General features: G+C 41.9%; 1 protein-coding gene across 1 annotated transcript in view; it reads right to left on the bottom strand.

Moving 5' to 3' along the window:
• The window catches only part of timeless (timeless circadian clock), a 105,624-nt gene that overhangs the window by 45,518 nt on the left and 36,813 nt on the right, over positions 1–23,293 (bottom strand). The window contains exons 10-16 of the mRNA XM_060910727.1: positions 17,452–17,628; positions 16,735–16,952; positions 16,527–16,630; positions 12,430–12,599; positions 6,001–6,123; positions 2,788–2,939; positions 146–243 (exon numbers count right to left, since the gene is read on the bottom strand). Of these exons, the coding sequence (XP_060766710.1) occupies positions 146–243; positions 2,788–2,939; positions 6,001–6,123; positions 12,430–12,599; positions 16,527–16,630; positions 16,735–16,952; positions 17,452–17,628 (1,042 nt within the window). The remainder of the gene's footprint in view (positions 1–145; positions 244–2,787; positions 2,940–6,000; positions 6,124–12,429; positions 12,600–16,526; positions 16,631–16,734; positions 16,953–17,451; positions 17,629–23,293) is intronic.

Here is a 23,293-nt window from a genome sequence, read left to right as displayed (position 1 = left end):
AATTACTGTTCATGTCCCAGATCAAATGCATCATTAATTTCACAACCTACACACGCTTTTCAAGATGTTTTACTAGACCATTCTGTGTATTCTTCCTGAACTGGCTGACTTGAAATGAAGAAACAGTATTTAGAGATGAGCTTACTGGGAAGTTCAGCAAAGAGAATCTGCTTCAGAAGATCAAGCTCTTCTTCAGGTTCCACCTCAGCAGAACCGAATACATCTCCCTCTGGCCACACTTCACTGAGAATGGGGAGTAAGGGGGTAAAGGTGGTATTTCGAGGGCAATACAAAAATAGAAAGCTTGAATAAGGGAGAAATGCGCCAGTAATCAAAGAACATGTTTACATGGATAATAAACGCATTAATTAGTCAATTTCTTACAAAATACATAATGTACACACATCTACACTATTTACCAATAAAATGAGTGAAGACCAGAGTACAAAGAGGATATGATATTAAAAATGCTGCAGGCAGTTTTAACTCTATGGAGCCACTGTGTGAGCAGATATTAATTGAGCTAGTTGATTTGGAAGAAACATTCTGTTCACTGGACAAGAATTTGACTTTTCAAGAACACAGTCACTCAGAGGGGGGCGGCACGGTGGTGTAGTGGTTAGCGCTGTCGCCTCACAGCAAGAAGGTCCTGGGTTCGAGCCCCGGGGCCGGCGAGGGCCTTTCTGTGTGGAGTTTGCATGTTCTCCCCGTGTCCGCGTGGGTTTCCTCCGGGTGCTCCGGTTTCCCCCACAGTCCAAAGACATGCAGGTTAGGTTAACTGGTGACTCTAAATTGACCGTAGGTGTGAATGTGAGTGTGAATGGTTGTCTGTGTCTATGTGTCAGCCCTGTGATGACCTGGCGACTTGTCCAGGGTGTACCCCGCCTTTCGCCCGTAGTCAGCTGGGATAGGCTCCAGCTTGCCTGCGACCCTGTAGAAGGATAAAGCGGCTAGAGATAATGAATGATGAGTCACTCAGAGGCAACTGAAAATCCAAATTCATCAAATTTCTAAAATGTAGGGTAAATACCACTATGCAACATATTCTTTGCTATGTTGATTGTTAAAGGCATTTAGTTAGCCAACATAACACAAAGCAACAGACACCGTATGCCAGTCACTTGCTAGTACAACATGGACACACCATACAAAATTGTGATGGAGACTGTTAGGAGCTCATCTCAATCAATCAATCAATCAATCAATATGGGTCCGTCTCAGAAACTGGCCTCTCATTTGGGTCAAAAAAATAAAATTTTCTAATTTTACTTTTTTTTTTGCATTTACCAACACTCAATGTTTCTTTTGTCATGTTTAATAAGAATAAAGATCGTATCTTGCTTTATCTGGCCTCCACTGTGGAAATTTTTTTTTTTATTACAATTCAAAGGCTTTTGTAAAATTGATTTACATATAAAATAACTACATCATGAAGAATTAAAGCCCCTCCTTCACAGATGAGTGAAAATATTGAATAAATTTCCTCTTTTTGATTGCTTGGATTAAAAATGCCAAGTTATGATGACTGAATTGATTATTCACTTAAATATGAATAATAGGATACATTTTGGGTATTTGATATGGCAAAATAGGACACAATGGAAAGATAAGAAAAACGGTGGTGGTAAAAGAACAGCGACTGTACCGGCTGAAGGTCACGTGGGTCTCTGCTGCGGCGCACGAGCAACAGGACATCACTACCGCACCGGACGGAGCGGGGCAAAATGACTGGCCGTAGATTCTATCAAAAGTTCAATCTAAATTGACCATGGTTGCAAAATATTGGCCAAAAATACGCAAACACTACGAAATATGAAAGCAAGATGAAAAAGAAACATTCTATTGCCTTATACTGCAAGACTAAAACAAAATAAAACTGTCAAAACTCACCTTTTCAGCGATAACGTCCGAACAGATCACCCGCGTAACAGAAAGACCGCAAATGGAAGCTCGATCAACTTCTAACTGCTGGAGTGGAAAATTCCATTCTACACATGCAAATTGTTAATGTGTGTCCTTCCCCGCACACAAATAACACGCTACGGTAAAAAATGGACCACAACTCATTTTATAGCTCAGGAATTCATACAAGACCAGCTACCATCGTAACATATTCTGTAAGAAACATATTCTATACCTAACTTTCAGCTTTCGTTTTAAAAAACAAAATCGCAGATTTATAACTAAATTTTTATATGGCGTAGTGATTTTAAGTTACTACTTTTGGTGAGGTAGTGACCTCGACCCTGAGGCTTTCCGTTTAGATCAAAACATAGGATCGTATTGGTTTTGGGTCTGCGGAAAACGGAGTTACAACAGTGATCAAATATTTTGCATGATGTCTTATTACGGTTATGGTTATTCTGTGAGTGCACCGATCCTTAGGTGTATAAAGTTACAATTTAAAATATAATTAGTGATAACTGTAGACTTTTCAGTGGACTACAACCTTTTTAAGGGAACGCGATGTAGTCAACCATTTATCATGTCCCAGATCAAGCCGCCATTTTTCCACAAATTTGCAGGATTTTTGCCAAATTCTGAATATTCACATCAAAGATTTAGTTTTATCTGTATTATTTCTTTCATCATTTGATTTCAAATTAAAACCAACATCACCATTCAAAACCGTATAGTTTATTGACTGAATATATTTAGTGGGGGACCCCCACAGTACCCAGTTTCTGAGACAGACCCATATCTCCAGTCTTATATTGTAGCTCAAGGAAGAGAGGGAGGGGGGGAAAAAAAAAAAAAAAAAGTTATTTAGATAGTAACATGTTTTACCGTGCAGCACGCAGTAACCCGAGTGCTTCCGGGCCAGTGCGGGCGAGCAAAGCATCCTGGATACGAATCATGGCTTCAGTCCGCTGCTCAGTAACAGGAACCTCAGAAGCAGCATCAAAGGGCACAGCACCCTCTCGGAGACTTTCTGATAACTGCAAGTATTTATAAAATAATTTTTAAATACAAATTCATTAATATAGATTCAGGCACTGCCTAAAAGCAGAGCTCCCATCTGTTTCTGGGTTGTAGAATTTTCTTAGATCATAGCCAGCCTCTTTTGTTTTATTTCTTTACTGTTATAGTTACTATACCGTTTCCTTACGTTGTAAAAAACGTACACAGAAAGAGAACAGCTCTGGCCTGATGAGTAGAGTCAGGGCAGTGATTTTACTTACAAATTCAATTTCACCATTGCTGAGACAAGAATACAAAATATATACAGTGGGGCAAAAAAGTATTTAGTCAGTCACCAATTGTGCAAGTTCTCCCACTTAAAAAGATGAGAGAGGCCTGTAATTTTCATCATAGGTACACCTCAACTATGAGAGACAGAATGAGAAAAAAAATCCAGAAAATCACACTGTCTGATTTTTAAAGAATTTATTTGCAAATTATGGTGGAAAATAAGTATTTGGTCAATAACAAAAGTTCATCTCAATACTTTGTTATATACCCTTTGTTGGCAATGACAGAGGTCAAACGTTTTCTGTAAGTCTTTACAAGGTTTTCACACACTGCTGCTGGTATTTTGGCCCATTCCTCCATGCAGATCTCCTCTAGAGCAGTGATGTTTTGGGGCTGTCGCTGGGCAACACGGACTTTCAACTCCCTCCAAAGATTTTCTATGGGGTTGAGATCTGGAGACTGGCTAGGCCACTCCAGGACCTTGAAATGCTTCTTACGAAGCCACTCCTTCGTTGCCCGGGCGGTGTGTTTGGGATCATTGTCATGCTGAAAGACCCAGCCATGTTTCATCTTCAATGCCCTTGCTGATGGAAGGAGGTTTTCACTCAAAATCTCACGATACATGGCCCCATTCATTCTTTCCTTTACATGGATCAGTCGTCCTGGTCCCTTTGCAGAAAAACAGCCCCAAAGCATGATGTTTCCACCCCCATGCTTCACAGTAGGTATGGTGTTCTTTGGATGCAACTCAGCATTCTTTCTCCTCCAAACACGACAAGTTGAGTTTTTACCAAAAAGTTCTATTTTGGTTTCATCTGACCATATGACATTCTCCCAGTCCTCTTCTGGATCATCCAAATGCTCTCTAGCAAACTTCAGACGGGCCTGGACATGTACTGGCTTAAGCAGGGGGACACGTCTGGCACTGCAGGACTTGAGTCCCTGGCGGCGTAGTGCATTACTGATGGTAATGATGGTCCCAGCTCTCTGCAGGTCATTCACTAGGTCCCCCCGTGTGGTTCTGGGATTTTTGCTCACCGTTCTTGTGATCATTTTGACCCCACGGGGTGAGATCTTGCGTGGAGCCCCAGATCGAGGGAGATTATCAGTGGTCTTGTATGTCTTCCATTTTCTAATAATTGCTCCCACAGTTGATTTCTTCACACCAAGCTGCTTACCTATTGCAGATTCAGTCTTCCCAGCCTGGTGCAGGTCTACAATTTTGTTTCTGGTGTCCTTTGACAGCTCTTTGGTCTTGGCCGTAGTGGAGTTTGGAGTGTGACTGTTTGAGGTTGTGGACAGGTGTCTTTTATACTGATAACGAGTTCAAACAGGTGCCATTAATACAGGTAACGAGTGGAGGACAGAGGAGCCTCTTAAAGAAGAAGTTACAGGTCTGTGAGAGCCAGAAATCTTGCTTGTTTGTAGGTGACCAAATACTTATTTTACCGAGGAATTTACCAATTAATTCATTAAAAATCCTACAATGTGATTTCCTGGATTCTTTCCCCCCATTCTGTCTCTCATAGTTGAAGTGTACCTATGATGAAAATTACAGGCCTCTCTCATCTTTTTAAGTGGGAGACCTTGCACAACTGGTGGCTGACTAAATACTTTTTTGCCCCACTGTATATACTGGAAAAATAATATATTGAAAACAAAAAAATATAATACAAGGAATACGCTGCCCGGTACGAAAACCCTACATAAAAACCCAGTTGGATTAAAAACTCCCGGGAACGTACTCCTCGTTCGAATGCAGCGCATGCAGCTCCGAGGATTAGAGCTTTGATTCTGAAAAGACGATAGAGGTTTTGTTAAAAAAAGTGCAATTGAGGAAATATTTAAAAAACACTCAGCATTGGCATTATCAACATACTAGTGTTATGAAACTAGAAAGACCGTTAAGAGAGTTTTCTAGTTATAGTTTGTTCGTAAAAGATGAACTTTTTTTTTTTAAGAAGTGTGCACGTTTTGCACGAAGGTCTCAAGTCCTTATTACATGGTTATCAAAATGAATAACGCACGTAATACAGTATGTATGTTGAGAAAGAATTAACATCAGAAAACAACTCAATGGGTTACTCACTACTCAGCTGTTGGCAGGCACGCACGCACAGGACCGAAACCATCAGAAAATAACTCGATGGGTTTCTTTATGTATCCACACTCTATGCCTATGGGGTTCCGCTATAATTGTATGTCTGGGCATACAGAATTTACTCAAAATCCACTAGCGTGCACGGCTGTACAGTTCAACATCATCACACGTGCTAATCAAAATTCATTTAAGCGTTTGTAGTGTACATCTTCCCAAATATGTTGAAGTCCTAGTACTTGTAGTAGTTGAGGTCAATTATGTTACTGTCTACAAGGCCAAGTTGGAAATAAAATCTGACGTCACTGGTAATGCTTGATCACAAAATGACTTCATGACCTTAGTGTTACAGTTCTATCTGGATGGAGAGCTGCTTTAAGATACTGACATTTCAGCTAGCAAAACTCTACAATCCTGAAATTTACACTTCTGTCTACGGTATAAGGTCCACGTCAAGGTCTAACTACGTCACAAAACGAGTCACGGTGAGAAGTCAACAACAGTCCAAGATGATGAGCCATATAAGTAACTGCAACAGTTGAAATTTACAAGCCTAGCACATACACTCAGCGGTTAACAGCCCTGACATGCACATCAAATAAAAGAAACAGAGAGGAATCAGCAAACATGATCCATGACACCATTCATTCAAATATATACCTGTACAACCTACTAACACTTCGAATGGAAGCAAAGCTTGAGAGACATACCTGAAAGCCAGAGGTCCTGAGCTCCTGAGACACGATTTGCCATGTTTCCTCCAGTGCTTCTGGAGTGTTCTCCATCTGTGCAAGTGAATTATTTTTCTTTTTTCTCCTTTTTGTCTTCTTTTTCTAAAAGACAGAGAGAAACAGAATGAGTAACAAGTCAGTTTGCATTACAAGTGTAACAATCTATTGTGATATGACGCAACGCTATGCAAAAATCTAATGAGCATCATGGAAATGTGTGATTGTCATATTTGAAATCAACATTAAATATATATTTTAAAAAAAAAAAAAAAAAAGCGTGCACTGGTCACATGTTTGCATTCTTTCAGAGAGACGACCTGCAAGGTCTGCACTTCTGAAATCCAACGGTCCAAATGCGCTGGACTGCAATGGCCAACACGCATTTAAGTTATTCCACGAAATCGAGTCGTACATTAGCTCAGTGATTCCCAACCACTGTGCCGCGGCACATTAGTGTGCCGTGAGAGATCATCAGGTGTCTCATCTCATCTCATTATCTCTAGCCGCTTTATCCTGTTCTACAGGGTCGCAGGCAAGCTGGAGCCTATCCCAGCTGACTACGGGCGAAAGGCGGGGTACACCCTGGACAAGTCGCCAGGTCATCACAGGGCTGACACATAGACACAGACAACCATTCACACTCACATTCACACCTACGGTCAATTTAGAGTCACCAGTTAACCTAACCTGCATGTCTTTGGACTGTGGGGGAAACCAGAGCACCCGGAGGAAACCCACACGGACACGGGGAGAACATGCAAACTCCACAGAGAAAGGCCCTCGCCGGCCACGGGGCTCGAACCCAGAACCTTCTTGCTGTGAGGCGACAGCACTAACCACTACACCACCGTGCCGCCCTATCATCAGGTGTACCGTGGGAAATTATCCAATTTCACTTAATTGTTCCGAAAATTATTTATTTACTGCAAATAATTTGTCTTCATTCGTCTATGCCAGCGACCTATAGTGACAGGCAGAACAATTAAATACTCTTCCACTAGATGGCAGCAGGTAGCTAATTAACCTGTGTATCTACCTGTTGCCATTCAAACAATAGAATTAGTAATGCTTCGGGTGTGACAGCGGTGATGGCGATGAATAAATATTTGAAAATAGGGCTGGGCAAAACGATAATTTTTTAAACGATTAATCTAGCAATTATTTTATCGATGCATAGATTAATCTAACGATTAATTTTTCAATTCGATTCACGATTATTTCCCCATTACTTCACTTATATAGCCATTTATACATGTTGATTTACATGTCTGAATGAAAAAACACAAATTCCTTAACATTGCAATGCATGTTTATTGCTCTTAAACTCAAAATTCCAAAATAAAATTCAAGTAAGAATATATAAGTGCAAAATCATGTATTGTGTCTGAGGTAGCATTCAATATAAAATAAAGAGGTCACCCAGAATACTTTCTTAGAGCAACTGGAAGAAAACAGTAACTAATGTAAACTTGAGGGCTTTAAGCTAATACAGTAAGTGTTTTTCCAACAACAACAAAAAAATAAAAACAAAAACAGCAGCAGTGGGAGCCAGCAGCTCGTCACGGTGTCCTTTCTGAACCAACAGAATTTATGTTGAAAACATAGGTCTAGCTTACAGAAAATAGTGCATCTTAATTATTTATTCAGATGAAAATAACTTATAGTAATACACTCTGCCACTCACCTTTTTTCTTAAACTCAAAATTCCAAAATACAATTCAAGTAAGAGTCTACAAGTGCAAAATAATGCATTCTGATGTCTAGCATTCAATAAAAAAATAACGAGGTCACCCAGAATACTTTCTTAGAGAAATTGAAAGAATCACCTACAGTAACTAATGTAAATTTGGGGGCTTTAGGCTAATACAGAAAGTGTTTTTCCAGCTTGCAATTGCAGCTGGCAGCCCACCATTTCCTCAACCAACAGAGTTTAACATTATGTTTAACACATAGGCTTAGCTTACTGAAAAAAGTGCATCTTCATTCACATGCAAATAACTTGCACTCTGCCACTTTCCTTTCACGTTAAGAATACCGTGTGTGTGTGTGTGTGTCATTCAAGACTTTTGAAACTCTGAAGAGCCACTCGCATCACTACTACTCTCTGGTGCCGCCATCTTTGTTTTGGGTCCGACACATCGGCATGCAAATTTTGCGTCGACGTCATCGATGACGTCGACGCGTTGCCCCAGCTCTATATGAAAAGAAAAAGTGCACAATCCAAACTGGGGCCTGGAGAAAATTCTGACCCAGATGAAGGCCCGAGTATGAGTAGAGGTCAGAAGAAAGCAAAAAAAGTGATTTTCCACAACCTATCTATGCGAGCTGGGCTTTTCAAGCATGACTGCTATAAAAACTAAAAAAGGAGAGACACTCAGAGCTGTTGAGGAAGATCTTCGTGTGTATCTTTCTTCAATTCCTGCAAGTATATCAGCTTTGTGTTCAACTAAACAGGCCCAGGTTTCACACGGAGTAAGTAAATTGAGACTAGATGATCATTATATTTCATTATATATACACTTTTTTTTTGAGACATTTTTGTTTCGTGGTGTGCCGTGGGATTTTTCGAATGTAAAACGTGCTGTGGCTCAAGAAAGGCTGGGAAACACTGCATTAGCTGATAGCCGACGAGGCGCATAGCACCGAGTCGGCTATAAGCCATATACGACGAAATTGAGTGAAATAACTGTTCGATTATATCCACATTCACTGGATTTTCAGAAATAGAGCATTTTTAGCAAATTCGATAAATAAAAACTTGATACAAAACGTCCAATAAAATCACTTCCACTTAGAATGTAAACAAACTGGCGAAATGACAGTAGCAATTTGTGAAAAATGCTATAATAATAATCCCTACAGGGTCGCAGGCAAGCTGGAGCCTATCCAGGCTGACTACGGGCAAGAGGCGGGGTACACCCTGGACAAGTTGCCAGGTCATCGTAAGGCTGACACACAAAGACAAACCAACCATTCACACTCACATTCACACCTACAGTCAATTTAGAGTCACCAGTTAGCCTAACCTGCATGTCTTTGGACTGTGGGGGAAACTGGAGCACCCGGAGGAAACCCACGCAGACACGGGGAGAACATGCAAACTCCGCACAGAAAGGTCCCCGTCGGCCGCTGGGCTTGAACCCAGGACCTTCTTGCTGTGAGGCGACAGTGCTAACCATTACACCACTGTGCCACCCTATAATAATAATTCTTGAAAATTTATTTTTTAAAAAAAGTTCTTACCATCAAATACTTTTATTCCACATTTATATTTTGTTGCTTTTTTGTATTTTTTGGGGTTTTGTTTTCGAGTCGTTTTTATTTCGTCCTTGGTTGGTTCAGCAACACGCTCTGCCTACTCACGGTATATGAGCGGATATAGGACGGCAGCCTATCAGAGCGCGCGATTGCTCATATCCAGTGAATGTGGCAAGAATGTGTTATACAGTTAAAAAGAGCGCATCAAACCAAAAGATACAGAAATCGGGCATTTCAGCTGACATTGGAACACTATTTCCGCTATTGCGCTCATCACGTTTCAGTCGATCGTTTCCCCCAGACCTTGTTTATTCGATCAAAATTACATATTTAAGATATGGTGAATCTAAAGCTCTCTTCATAGCCATTTATTTAACTTTATACAGACACATTGTTTTTGATTCAGAAATTTAATTTAAAAAAAAAAAAGAGCCCGTCATAATTTTTTCATTCAAATTTTGTTCAAAACGTTCTGATAATCAGATTGAAATCATGAAGCCTGCATCATAATGACACCAATGCGTCTAGGACAGCACAATGCACATCTGATTAAGGACATCAATGAACCAATGAAGGACACATTTAAAATGTGGACACAATACCACAATGATTCAGTACTGTGAAAACAGTTTGAATTAAAAATAAAAGTCTGGCTTTGCAAAGTGTTTTTGTTTTTTTTTAAACTAGGAATGTCATGAAGAGAGGTCACACTTCCTTCACAGAAAGAGACACAGAGAGGAATTCACTTGAGGACATTTTAAAATTGTTGAATATACTAATACACATATGACAACATGGAGCACTCGAGTCCAGTCAATGCATTCAGCATGGTAAGCGCGCTCATCTCATCTCATTATCTCTAGCCGCTTTATCCTGTTCTACAGGGTCGCAGGCAAGCTGGAGCCTATCCCAGCTGACTACAGGCGAAAGGCGGGGTACACCCTGGACAAGTCGCCAGGTCATCGCAGGGCTGACACATAGACACAGACAACCATTCACACTCACATTCACACCTACGGTCAATTTAGAGTCACCAGTTAACCTAACCTGCATGTCTTTGGACTGTGGGGGAAACCGGAGCACCCGGAGGAAACCCACGCGGACACGGGGAGAACATGCAAACTCCACACAGAAAGGCCCTCGCCGGCCACGGGGCTCGGACCCAGGACCTTCTTACTATGAGGCGACAGCGCTAACCACTACACCACCGTGCGGTAAGCGCGCTTTTCAAGACAAATTAACTGATTGTTAAAAGGACATTTACGGTCCATGAACATTTGATCATTTTACTTTCGTGACAGTACCAGAAATTAGACCATCTCTCTTCTTTGTAAGTCAAAAAATGTAATCGCAAACAAAAAGTCTATTTTTCTGAAGCCTGTGATTGTCGCTGATTGATAACATGCGTGATTTACTGAGTCGCTCAAGCAGAGAAGATTCCAATCCACACAAGTGGAGCAAACTCTAACCTGTGTGAGAGAAACAGATTCCAACATTATCCGAAACCACATGAGGTCGAGCGTTTTTGTGGCAGCAGGTAACGCTGGCCCTTTCCACCAGCTACCACCACAAGTATATTTCAGACCTGTGGGGAAACACTGCTCAAATTTCTTACTCCCTACAGTTTCTGGAAGTTTGCATTTACAGAGATGCCTACCCCAAATTTTGAATTTCAGTATTCTTGAAAACATTTTTCAGTATTTTGGAATGACTTTCAGTAACATTAATTTATGCGCATTTCCATTATAAAGAGGTGTATATACCAATATGTTTAACATTTAAATTATTAAAAAGAACTGTTCTGTGTGAATTGAATAAACAAAACGCGAGCAGCCATCTCAACTGAATTTCCACTCAACAAATTTCTAGAGCATACAATATATCACATTTTTATAAATACAATAGTGTTCCCTGTTTGCAGACATTACGGTTGACTACCAATCATTGGTACTGAATGTAACTCCTCAAAAGTATTATATTATATTGCCTGGAAAAATGTTCTACCTGTTAACGGATTCTAATAAAATTAAAAAAAAAAATTCTTATTTCATGCCAAAGAGAGCCCGACATTGTTATCTTAATGTCCCAATATATAAATACTTCAGCATAATGCTTCAGAAGAGACACTGAATAAAATGACATTTATAATTGTATTTAAAACAGTGGAATGATCAATTTTTTGCCACAATCCCAACAGCACTAATCATAAAATTCTGTTTTTGATCATACTACATGTACATTTGCACTTGCAACACTGAAAAGACTTTGAATTAAAGAAGTACAGCCAGTGTTTGATATTTCAGTGAATAAAAATCAGACATGTAAAAAGAAACTGAATAAGTTTAACTCACATTTCATGGCACTAATTGGCAAGCAACTCCAAGCAAAGGTCAACCATCACCGCTTCAGCACGTGTCACACTCCGTGTCTTTTCATCCACAGATTTCGTAAAAAACTGCTGGATACCCCCAGATTTACTTTCCGCCTGACTCGCCATTTCAGCATACTCCATATGTTTTTTGGAGTTGACATGCTGCGTGCAGTCATCGCGACCACCATGAGTGATGTTAATGTCAGTTCTACACAGTTTGCAGTGTGCGTATCCATTGCCCTTTTGACTGGGTGTAATGCACGGCCATTCTACCATATCGAAAATAGCGCGAACAAATGTGTGGAATCTGCGCCTGACACACGCAGCAGTGTGGTTGTCGTAAAAATAAATAGCCTAGCCGTGAATCGCGCATGGATTGAAAAAGTCGCTTGGACATTTAAAAACAACTCACTGGAATTTTTTAAGACTTTATAATAATTCTGTACAGAATAACACTGTTTGCCGTAACATCGTATTTACGTAACTTTTCCGTACAAAATACAGCCAATCCGTACTAGTAGGCATCTCTGCATTTAATTAAAGTGTCTATCGATGGTACGCATCGCTGTCGTTTTATCGCCCAGACCGACATATTAGTATTAAAAGTTCTCATGTTAAATAATTTCCAAGAGATTAAACTGAAATAAGTATCTGTGTCACAACCCAGTTCCTTGGATACAAGCACGAAAAGCAGGTAAATATCCTCACTCTGAAATTTCTCTTCATTGCCAATAGGGCAACGAGTTTTCCCCTGAATTTACCATCCTCATTGTGCTCACCTGTACAAGCAGGTTGTTTCGGCCCTTGCAGAAACGTTCGAGCATGCGCAAGAACAGATGCGTGGATTCTACCAGATCACGCAGAAATGAACGCGGCTGCATTCTCGCATCAAACTTCCGCAAGAGGGTGAGGAAAATCTCCCGGAACTCCATCAGATAGAAGATATTACCTGTGAGCAGTGAAGGTAGGATTATTCGACACTCAAAAATAATATATTTAAATAAAATGGACTAACACAATGAACCATGCAAAAAAATCGTGATGTAACTTATTTTTCCAGATTCCTCTACCTGTCCTGCTGATATAACATAAAACCCAGCAATACATAGCAAGCAGGAATCACCAAACTTTATTAGCATGGCAGAAAGACCCACAGCTCTGGAGAAGAAGTGTATACACCAGGCACTGCTGGGCTACTCTGTAGCTGTCCTATCAGAAAAACGGCATGTTGTCTTTTGACATTATTTAGTCTGAACATTATTTGTAAGATACTTATTTATGATAAAATTACTTGTGTAACTGGATCCTTCTTTTCACATAAACTCAGAAATGTAGCTGAATCGGCTCAGACACACTGCCGTTACTGGCGATTCTGGCAAACTATGAGAAGTAAGATGCACAGATTTATCCTGCATGTTGCAAAATATGGTACTAAAGTCATAATCATTAGCTAAACTGGTTAAGCTAGTGGTCAACTGATGATTTTTTTTCTGGGCCAAAACTGATTATTAGTGATCGAAGACACTGGTGTTCATTTACGATAAAGCTGATGTCTATAGTTTCAAAATTTACAAGAATTCAATTCTTACAACTTAAATGTTTAATATTAGAACATGCACTACCGTTCAAAAGTTTGGGGTCACCCAGACAATTTTGTGTTTTCCATGAAAAGTCACACTTATTTACCACCATAAGTTGTAAAATGAATAGAAAATATAGTCAAGACATTTTTCTGGCCATTTTGAGCATTTAATCGACCCCACAAATGTGATGCTCCAGAAACTCAGGCCCTGTCCACACGGCAATGGATTCAGGTGACTCCGATACAATTGCTTATCGTTCAGGCCTGGCGTCCACACGGCACCGGTGTTTTGGGTGCCCAAAACGCAATCTTTTTGAGAACGGGTTCCAGAGTGGAAAGATCTGGCAACGTTGCCGTTGTGAAGTCGTCTGGATGAGTAGAACGGATTTGTTTACGATGACGTCACAACCACATGACTGAGAGTGCTTCACGCCGGGTAGAAGTGTAACGAACTCGATGCGAGTTGTCAACAAATCCTATAACTTGGTTCATGAAACGCGCTTACAAAATATTTTCACTGTGAATATTTATTGTGTAATGGTGCAAAGTGAGAGAGAGAGAGAGAGAGAGAGAGAGAGAGAGAGAGACTCTGTCCTTAGGGCAGAGTCAATCCCACCAGCAAAAATAGGGAAAAAAAGGAGCGATCTCACCTCTTCAGATGTTGGTTTAAGTCATCCAATACATTCCTCAAAAAGGGCGTAGAAGAGCAAATTAATCCATCAACGTGTAGCATTCAATTTATTCCGGACCATTAAAGACGCCGCCTTCCGCGTAGAATCATACGTCATCCTAGCCGCCATATTGGATAGGTCAAAGCGGAGAATAAAGATTCATGTGCTGCGTTTACCTGTACCAACAGGTTTACTGTCCAAACGAGATCACATGGGATTACCTTTCACAGGTGAGAAACAACAAATTAATCCATCAACGTGTAGCATTCAATTTATTCCGGACCATTAAAGACGCCGCCTTCCACGTAGAATCATACGTCATCCTCGCCGCCATATTGGATAGGTCAAAGCGGAGAATAAAGATTAGCTGCGTTTAACTGTACCAACAGGTTTGCCGTCCAAACGAGATCACATGGGATTACCTTTCACAGGTGAGACTGGAAAAATACTTTTCATTGTATTTGGTCATTATAATGTAATTTTACGAACAGATTTTCCTGACTTTGTGGCTAATATGAAGTCTCGCGCATAATAGTTTATGCGCATGCGTCCTTACTTCTTCTATTGTTCTGTTGTCTCCGAAGGGACCGTCTTACAGCGCCCCTAGAGGTGTGGCATGTGTATTGCATCGTTTTCAGCAAGCGTTGCGTTGCGTTGCCATATGGAGCTGATATTTTACTGATCGTTGCCCATTTGGACGCGATATATTTTTAAATAACATCTCGTTGCCGTTGTCGTGTGGATGTAGCCTCAATCTGCTCAAAGGAAGGTCAGTTTTATAGCTTCTCTAAAGAGCTCAACTGTTTTCAGCTGTGCTAACATGATTGTACAAGGGTTTTCTAATCATCCATTAGCCTTCTGAGGCAATGAGCAAACACATTGTACCATTAGAACACTGGAGTGAGAGTTGCTGGAAATGGGCCTCTATACACCTATGGAGATATTGCACCAAAAACCAGACATTTGCAGCTAGAATAGTCATTTACCACATTAGCAATGTATAGAGTGCATTTCTGATTAGTTTAAAGTGATCTTCATTGAAAAGAACAGTGCTTTTCTTTCAAAAATAAGGACATTTCAAAGTGACCCCAAACTTTTGAACGGTAGTGTAAAGCATATTAGAACGGAAAAAATAAAAGCACTTTGAACAAAACCTGTGTGAAAATTATACTGACAATAGTTCACATCTCAAGGAAAAGAATGACTGATCGGATTTACTCAACACACGGTTCACATTTCTACCAATAGCTCTGTAGGCAACGCACAGAGAGTACAGAAGTGTTGGTTGGTTGTACTCAAAGAGTCATCCACTTTTTTTTTTAAATCTTTGTTGCATCAAATGTGCACATACATTAAAAAAAAAAAAAAAAAAAAAAAAACCTCGAAAAGGGTTTATCGGCAAGTAAACAGGTTCAAGTGTAAAATATGCACCTGAAAGGGCTTTTAAAAATCATTAATAGGCATGCAGGGGTGATAGCGTTCCGGCGCACCGCGCCGGATTTCCGGCACGCCGTGGCTGGGGAAAAAAAAAAAAAATCTAGTTCGCCCATTGTCCTGTGTCATTCTGAGATGCGCAGATAGACAGTAAAGGGAATTCCGAATTCCCTTTACTGTCTATCTGCGCATCTCAGAATGACACAGGACAATGGGCGAACTAGATTTTTTTTTTTTTTTTCCCCAGCCACGGTGCGCCGGAAATCCGGCGCGGCGCCGGAACGCTATCACCCCTGGGCATGTAATGATGTATTGTGCGACAATAAGTCATTATTTTTTTCGTGGTCCAAATCCTGCGCTCTGATTGGCTGGTGAGCGAGTCCGTATCCTAAGGTACGGACCCCAGCTGGTAAATAACACGTATAAATTTATGACAATTCAAATCACGAAAAATCACGATTATTATTATTAGTAGTAGTAGGCTGCGTAATCTTTTCGTTTTCCCTTAGCTATTTCTGCACTGTTTAGACAACAGAATGCGGAATAACGTACAACAGAGGAAATGTGCGTGACTTCACCATAGGCAGAAGTCACTGCGGTTACACATCGAATGGCAAAAAGCCTAAACATGGCAGCGTTAGCATTCAGGTGGAACACCATTTATATTAAAAGAAAAAAAAAAACCACCCCACACACAAAAGGAAAAACAGCACTTAAATGGGAAAGAGCCAAAGTGTGATTAATTGTACAAAATAGATTCAACAATAAATCAGAGCTATATTTTTTTACAGACTCAAAAGCAAAGGAGAAGCAAATGACGGTCGTTGTTTTATGTTTATACCCGAGTTCAGTCCTCACAAATTAAATCACAATAAATGGTTATTCAGAAAACGGACTTTATTACATTTTTCATTTTCGATAAATGTAATATTTTACTTAATAGGCTACTATATTTCACTCCAACCTTTACAAATGTTTGTCTATAATTATTATGGGATAATTAAATGAAGCAAAACAAAAGTTTTTTTTTTTAATTTAACAAAATTAATATTTAAGTTTATAAAGAACAGGAAAAAAAAACTTGCATTTTTTTGGTGTATATAATCAGACCAAATCGTGAACTGGGTGAATCTTGAATCGTTACAAGCCTGGTCATTAAAATGTTCTGTTTTAACATTTGGTTTCTTACTCTTGATAACATTTGCACTCTGGTGGATGTTCTCATCTTTAGAGTGATCCATTTCATTTACAGTCATCAAAAGTTCTTGGTAGGCCTTCAAAGCCAAATGCATCCTGAAAGACACAAAATATATTAATTATAAATTAAATGTACCCAATTTATTTAAAATGTTTATAAAAAAAAAAAAAATGAATGGAGCAACTGTTCTCATTCTGACCTGCGAGACCAGGATGTAGCCTCTTTGCGGTCAGTGAGCATCATCTCATAGTAGTTGGTGATGTTCTTCTCTATGAAGTGGAAGGTACGGATGGAGAGGGTCTCGGACACGAGCTCAGGCTTGCAGCCATTTCCGCGGTTAAAGGCCATGAAGAACTTCAGAGCCCACAGGTAATACGTCTCATCATGCTGCTGGCCCTGTTCACGAATTAATGACTCCTGAGAAAAGGATGTATAAATGGGAGGGACAAGCAAGGAGAAAACAGTCAGAATCAAAAGAGGTCCAAGAAACGTCTTTCTTAGGACAGAAGTCAAGCAAATCTGTGTAGATGGCAGCAAGAACCTCAATTATGTTGAATAAAAAGAAAATCCACATCAGTAATAATGTGTAGATATTATAATAAAAAAGGAAAAGGTGTTGATATGGTTATAAAGGATTATCATTAGTCCCAATTTATGTGGGCTGAGTTTCCTATGACCCTTGCTACACAGTACAGTGAGAATCCCAATACATACTCTCTACCAGTTTAGCTGCTCCAAGCTTTACCATGCTTTTAGGGATGGCTCCCAACTGTTTAGTCACATTTTCTCCCATTTATAATGCTTCGTTAATAGATTTTTCATAGCAAAATGTTCTACTCCGTTATTTTCACTTCAGTACTTCATTTCAAAACAAATAAGGCTAACAAAATTTTATTTGGATGGAAATGGTGGCCACCTTGACAAGGTACATGAGTCTATTGTAGCAGTTCTCCAGGAAGTCGACGCAGAACTCGCGCAGGAAGATCCGCACGTTCAGGACGGAGCGGCGCTGGGTCTCGGTGTCTCGTGCTGCCTGTTTACGCTTGGGCACACGCCTCACGGCCTTCCCAGAGTCATGAGAATAGTTCTTAAACTGAGAGAACAAAAAGGAAAACACTAGGGTTGAGAAAACAATACCTGGCAATTTGACCCCCACTCACATCCTACACTGATTTTATTAGTTTATTAATTCAAGTTTATTAGTTAAAGATCAAAACTGTTAGAAATCATAGCCAAAGCCCAGTCAATATTCTTGCCAAAAAAAAAAAACCCTCAAAAGGTTTTCTTTTAACTTTTGCTGCTCCTTCAGGGTCCCTTTCATTGAAAATGAATATGGAGGAGTAACTGCTCACATCAAAGCAACAAAAAAAAAAAAAAAAGTGAAGATAATTTTGTTTCAGGGCGGCACGGTGGTGTAGTGGTTAGCGCTGTCGCCTCACAGCAAGAAGGTCCGGGTTCGAGCCCCGTGGCCGGCGAGGGCCTTTCTGTGTGGAGTTTGCATGTTCTCCCCGTGTCCGCGTGGGTTTCCTCCGGGTGCTCCGGTTTCCCCCACAGTCCAAAGACATGCAGGTTAGGTTAACTGGTGACTCTAAATTGACCGTAGGTGTGAATGTGAGTGTGAATGGTTGTCTGTGTCTATTATGGCCCTTTTCCACTACCCTTTTTCAGCTCACTTCAGCCCGACACGGCTCGCGTTTCAACTACCTCAGAGCAGCACGACTCGGCTCGCTTCAGCCTTACTCAGGACCCAAAACTCGCACGGTTTTGGAGTGGGGCTGAAGCGAGCCAAACCGAGCCGAGTGGGGCTAGGGGCGTGAGCAGACACTCCCCTGTGCACCGATTGGTGAGGAGGAGTGTCCTCACACGCCCACACACGCCCCGCGAGCACGCTGGGATCTGTAAACACCGTAAACCCGGAAGAAGAAGAATTACGAATTACGAGAATTTCTGAAGCCTTATGCGCCTCGCCTCATCTATACGCTCTTGCCAGTATCTGTTGGCGTTGTCGGTGACAACAAGCCACAGCACCAAGACCAGCAACACTAACGACTCCATGTCCTCCATGTTTGTTTACTATCCGGGTCATGAGACTACCGCTTAAAAGCTCACTGATGTCACTGTTTGCGCTGCTTAACGACATCACGTGACGTCCACCCACTTTCGCTAACTCCACCCAATGTGTCCACCCACTTCCAGCCAGCACGGTTCAGCACGGTTGTAGTCGAAATGCAACTCCAACAGCCCCACTCAGCTCGACTCAGCACGGCACGGCTCAGCCCGACTCCGCCGCGTTGGTAGTGGAAAAGCGGCATGTGTGTCAGCCCTGTGATGACCTGGCGACTTGTCCAGGGTGTACCCCGCCTTTCGCCCGTAGTCGGCTGGGATAGGCTCCAGCTTGCCTGCAACCCTGTAGAACAGGATAAAGCGGCTAGAGATAATGAGATGAGAATTTCACTTCAGTTTACTTGTATATGTAACAATAAATGCTGTCTTTTTCTTCCTTTATTTATTTCAGTTAAGCAAAAAGAAGTGAGTTTAACCAAAGAAAATATAACACATCAATCAACCAAAACATTAAAACCACTGACAGGTGAAGTGAAGTGAACAGCATTATCGCGTTACAATGGTACCTGCCAAGGGATGAGATATGTTAGGCCACAAGTGAACAGTAAATTCTCAAGATTGATGTGTTGTAAGCAGGAAAAATGGGCAAGCATAAGGATCTGAGCGACTTTGACAAGGACCAAATTGCGATGCTGACACAACTGGGTCAGAGTATCTCCAAGGCTACGTTCACACTGCAGGCTGAAGTGACTCAAATCCGATCTTTTCGCCCATATGTGACCTGTATCCGATCTTTTATTGACAATATGAACGACACCGATCCCATTTTTTCAAATCCGACCCAGGCCGTTTGGATATGTGGTCCTAATTCCGATTCCTATCCGCTCTTTTCATATGCGACTTCAGTCTGAACCGCCAGGTCGCATTCATCCGACTTACACGTCATCAACAAGCCACAAACGTCACTATTCTGCGCTGAAGTAGGCGGCGGGTCTCTCAAAAAAAGTTACAACAACATGGCGCATGACATCAATGCGAGGGACGCTTCGGGCTGTGAAGGTTCTGAATTTTCTCAATGGAAGGACGCAGAGGTTAGGGAGCTGATTTCCATTTGGGGGGATACAGCTATTCAAGCTAGATTGGATGGGTCATACCGCAACCGGGCGGTTTTACTTCCGTAAACACTGGCCATGCTCACTGCGTGTGACGTCGTCGTATCCTGCAATGCGCATGCGGAACACTTTTAGGTCGCTTTTCGTTCATACTGAGGATCACATACAAGTCGCATATATTTGTTAATGTGAACGACCTCACAAAAAAATCGGATTTCACAAAAAAATCGGAATTGAGCATTAAGCCTTGCAGTGTGAACGTAGCGCAAAATAGCTGGTCTTATGGGATGCTTCCAGTATGGAGTGGTTATAACCAAGGAAGGACAACGTTGTGATTCAGCAATAGGGTCATGGGCCCTCAAGGCTCATTGATGCACATGGGGAGGGAAGGCTAGCCTGTCTGATCCAATCCCACAGAAGTTACTGCAGCACACACAGCCAGCATTAACTTTTTTTTTTTTAGCAATGATAGAAAGGTGTCCCAACACCTAGTGCATCGCAGCTTTCTACGTATGAGACTGCATTGCTGAAGAGCAGTCAGAGTGCCCATACTGACCTCTGTCTACTGCTGAAAGTGCCTACAAAGGGTACGTAAGCATCAGAACCGGACCATGGAGCAATCGAAGATGGTGGCCTGGTCTGATAAACCACGTTTTCTTTTACATCACGTGGACAGCCTGGTGTGTGCGCTTACCTGGAGAAAAGATGGTACCAGAAGGAAGGCAAGATAGCAGAGGCAGTGTGATGCTCTGGGCAAGATTCTGCTGAGAAACTTTGGGTCCTGGCATTCAACGTGGAGGTTATTTTGACACGCACCGCCTACATTATCGCAGACCAAGCACACCCCTTCATGGCAACGGTATTCCCTAACAGTGGCCTCTTTCAGCAGGATAATGTGCCCTGCCACATTGCCAAAAAAAAAAAAAGTAGCTCAGGAATGTTTTGAGGAACATGACAAAGCATTCAAGGGGTTGACTTGCCATCCAAATCATCCAGCTCTCAATCCGATCGAGTATCTGTGGGATGTGCCAGACAAAACAAGTCTGATCTTTGGAGGCCCCACTTCACAACTTACAGGACAGGGTTGTCCAGAAAATCTGAAGTAACCAGCTTTAAAAAAAAAAAAAAAAAACCTGGCGAATGCTAATGCGCTAATGCTAAGGGGGCCTTCTGGTGCACACTCAGCTAATAAATTACTAACCAGTTCCCTGTGAAATGCTTGCAAAATATATATGGAATTTCCCTCCAGATGTACATGTGCTTGGCTCTCTCAGTTACCCTCTGTCTGACTCTAACATAACTACATGCACGACGGCGTGGTCACATCATCCGGCTCAACCTATCAGAGCGCAAGACTCGATCAACAAATATAGCGTCACTTCCAGTCATTACCCGAATCGAAGACAATTTCATGGTGGAATAATTAGATTTGCAGAAAATTATGGGCAGCGGAGACGATATAAAATCACTCGAACATTGAAAGGCAAATTTTTACTGGGACCAAGTAACCGGCGCAGACCGTTTGTGTAGCTGGGGAAACCTGCCAGTCGCCAGCGCTTCTGGACATTTCTGCAGGATATGACTTAAAGGTCATAGGCAATGGTCGGAGGTGAAACGCAGAATATCAACTTTATTGTCTAGAAGAACGACCCAAAAAGCGAATTCAATCTTCCTGGTGTCTAATTTGCACCCTAAAATTGAATAAAACGGTTAAAATATACTGCTTTGCTCAATTTCCGAAGGTTTGTTTACATCTCACGCATGCACACTTTCACCGCTCGGGGACCGTCGTCGTGACGTCATTTAAGCCAAACAGACTGGGAGCAGCTCTGTGTTTACTTGCGAACTGAGCACACGTGTACGGACTTTGGTCGTGAGAGGTTGTGTAAAATGTCTGAAAGCGATAGCGATTTTGAAGTAGGAACTCTCCAAATTTAATATCGAGAGATGAAACCATATATGTATGAACCTATGGCCATTGTGAAGAAATCGGTGAATGTGGCTCACTGGTTTAACCGTGCGGCCTCGGAATCTGACAGTGACTCAGCTGACTCTGATTGCAGTGACCCCGAACCTCAACAAGACTCGCGGCCCAAACGATTTATCCTGGTAATTATGATAAATTCCTACTTTCATCGTAATACTAAATAAGAGCCGTTTTGAAGAATAATTAAACCGCCCTCCCTAGTGGATATAGGGAACGATTACTTGACAGTGCGCTGGTAGGCCACATTAGCCTGCCATCCGCGGCATTATACTATTTATAGCCTACTCTAAGCGAGGAAATATCCCTTTGTCTCATTTCCACAATGATTGTACAGGATCCCTCAGGATTCTTGACTTGTCAATTGCAAGCAAAAGTAAAAATGTTTACCTCCAATCTTCTTTTTGCTTGAGCGTTGCTGCCCCATTTCTTCTTTGACTGCTTGATTTTGTTTCACGCGCGCAATCCACTCTCTCCACCTCGTCTCCTCTTCCGGAAAAAGCCAACCCTCTGGCTTCGCGCACGCAATCCACTCTATCCGCCTAGTCTCCTCTTCCGGAAAAAGCCAACCCTCTGGCTTCACGCACACAATCCACTCTCTCTGCCTTGTCTCCTCTTGCGCAAAAAACAACCCTCTGGCTTCATGTGCGCAATCCACTCTCTCCGCCTTGTCTCCTCTTCTGGAAAAAGCCAACCCTCTGGCTTCACGCACACAATCCACTCTCTCCGCCTTGTCTCCTCTTCCGGAAAAAACAACCCTCTGGCTTCACGTGCGCAATCCACTCTCTCCGCCTTGTCTCCTCTTCCGGAAAAAGCCAACCCTCTGGCTTCACGCGTGCAATCCACTCTCTCCGCCTTGTCTCCTCTTCCGGAAAAAGCCAACCCTCTGGCTTCACGCGCGCAATCCACTCTCTCTGCCTCGTCTCCTCTTCTGGAAAAAGCCAACCCTCTGGCTTCACGCACACAATCCACTCTCTCCGCCTTGTCTCCTCTTCCGGAAAAAGCCAACCCTCTGGTTTCACGCGCACAATCCACTCTCTCTGCCTTGTCTCCTCTTACGGAAAAAGCCAACCCTCTGGCTTCACGCACACAATCCACTCGCTCCGCCTCGTCTCCTCTTGTGGAAAAAAACAACCCTCTGGCTTCACGTGCGCAATCCACTCTCTCCGCCTCGTCTCCTCTTCCGGAAAAAGCCAACCCTCTGGCTTCACGCACACAATTCACTCTCTCTGCCTCGTCTCCTCTTTCCGCTAGCTTAATTATTACTTATTACTTTTTTTTTCATTTCCGTTTGAGAGTACATCGTGCGCATTCTGGCTGCCGCTTCTCACCGGAGCTTTTTTATTTTATTTGCTCTCTCTTTTTTTTTTTTAATCTTTTTTTTTCTTTTTCTGCGTGTTTGTGTAGTTTGATGTTTGAGTGTTTTGTCCGCCAGTTGTGGTGTAGCTCCGGACCCAGTTTTGGGTGTTGGCTCCCTCCAGGCCTTGGTTCGCTGTGTGTGAGGCCTGTGCTCCCAGCTATGGACTGCAGCGAGCTCATTGCTCATTTTAACATCGTGGTTGTCCGGCACTCTGTGCTTTAGTGCTTGGCGTGATGTT

The sequence above is a fragment of the Neoarius graeffei genome, chromosome 26, assembly GCF_027579695.1.
Source record: "Neoarius graeffei isolate fNeoGra1 chromosome 26, fNeoGra1.pri, whole genome shotgun sequence".
Classification (NCBI taxonomy): domain Eukaryota; kingdom Metazoa; phylum Chordata; class Actinopteri; order Siluriformes; family Ariidae; genus Neoarius; species Neoarius graeffei.
This window is presented reverse-complemented; position numbering and strand designations above follow the sequence as displayed.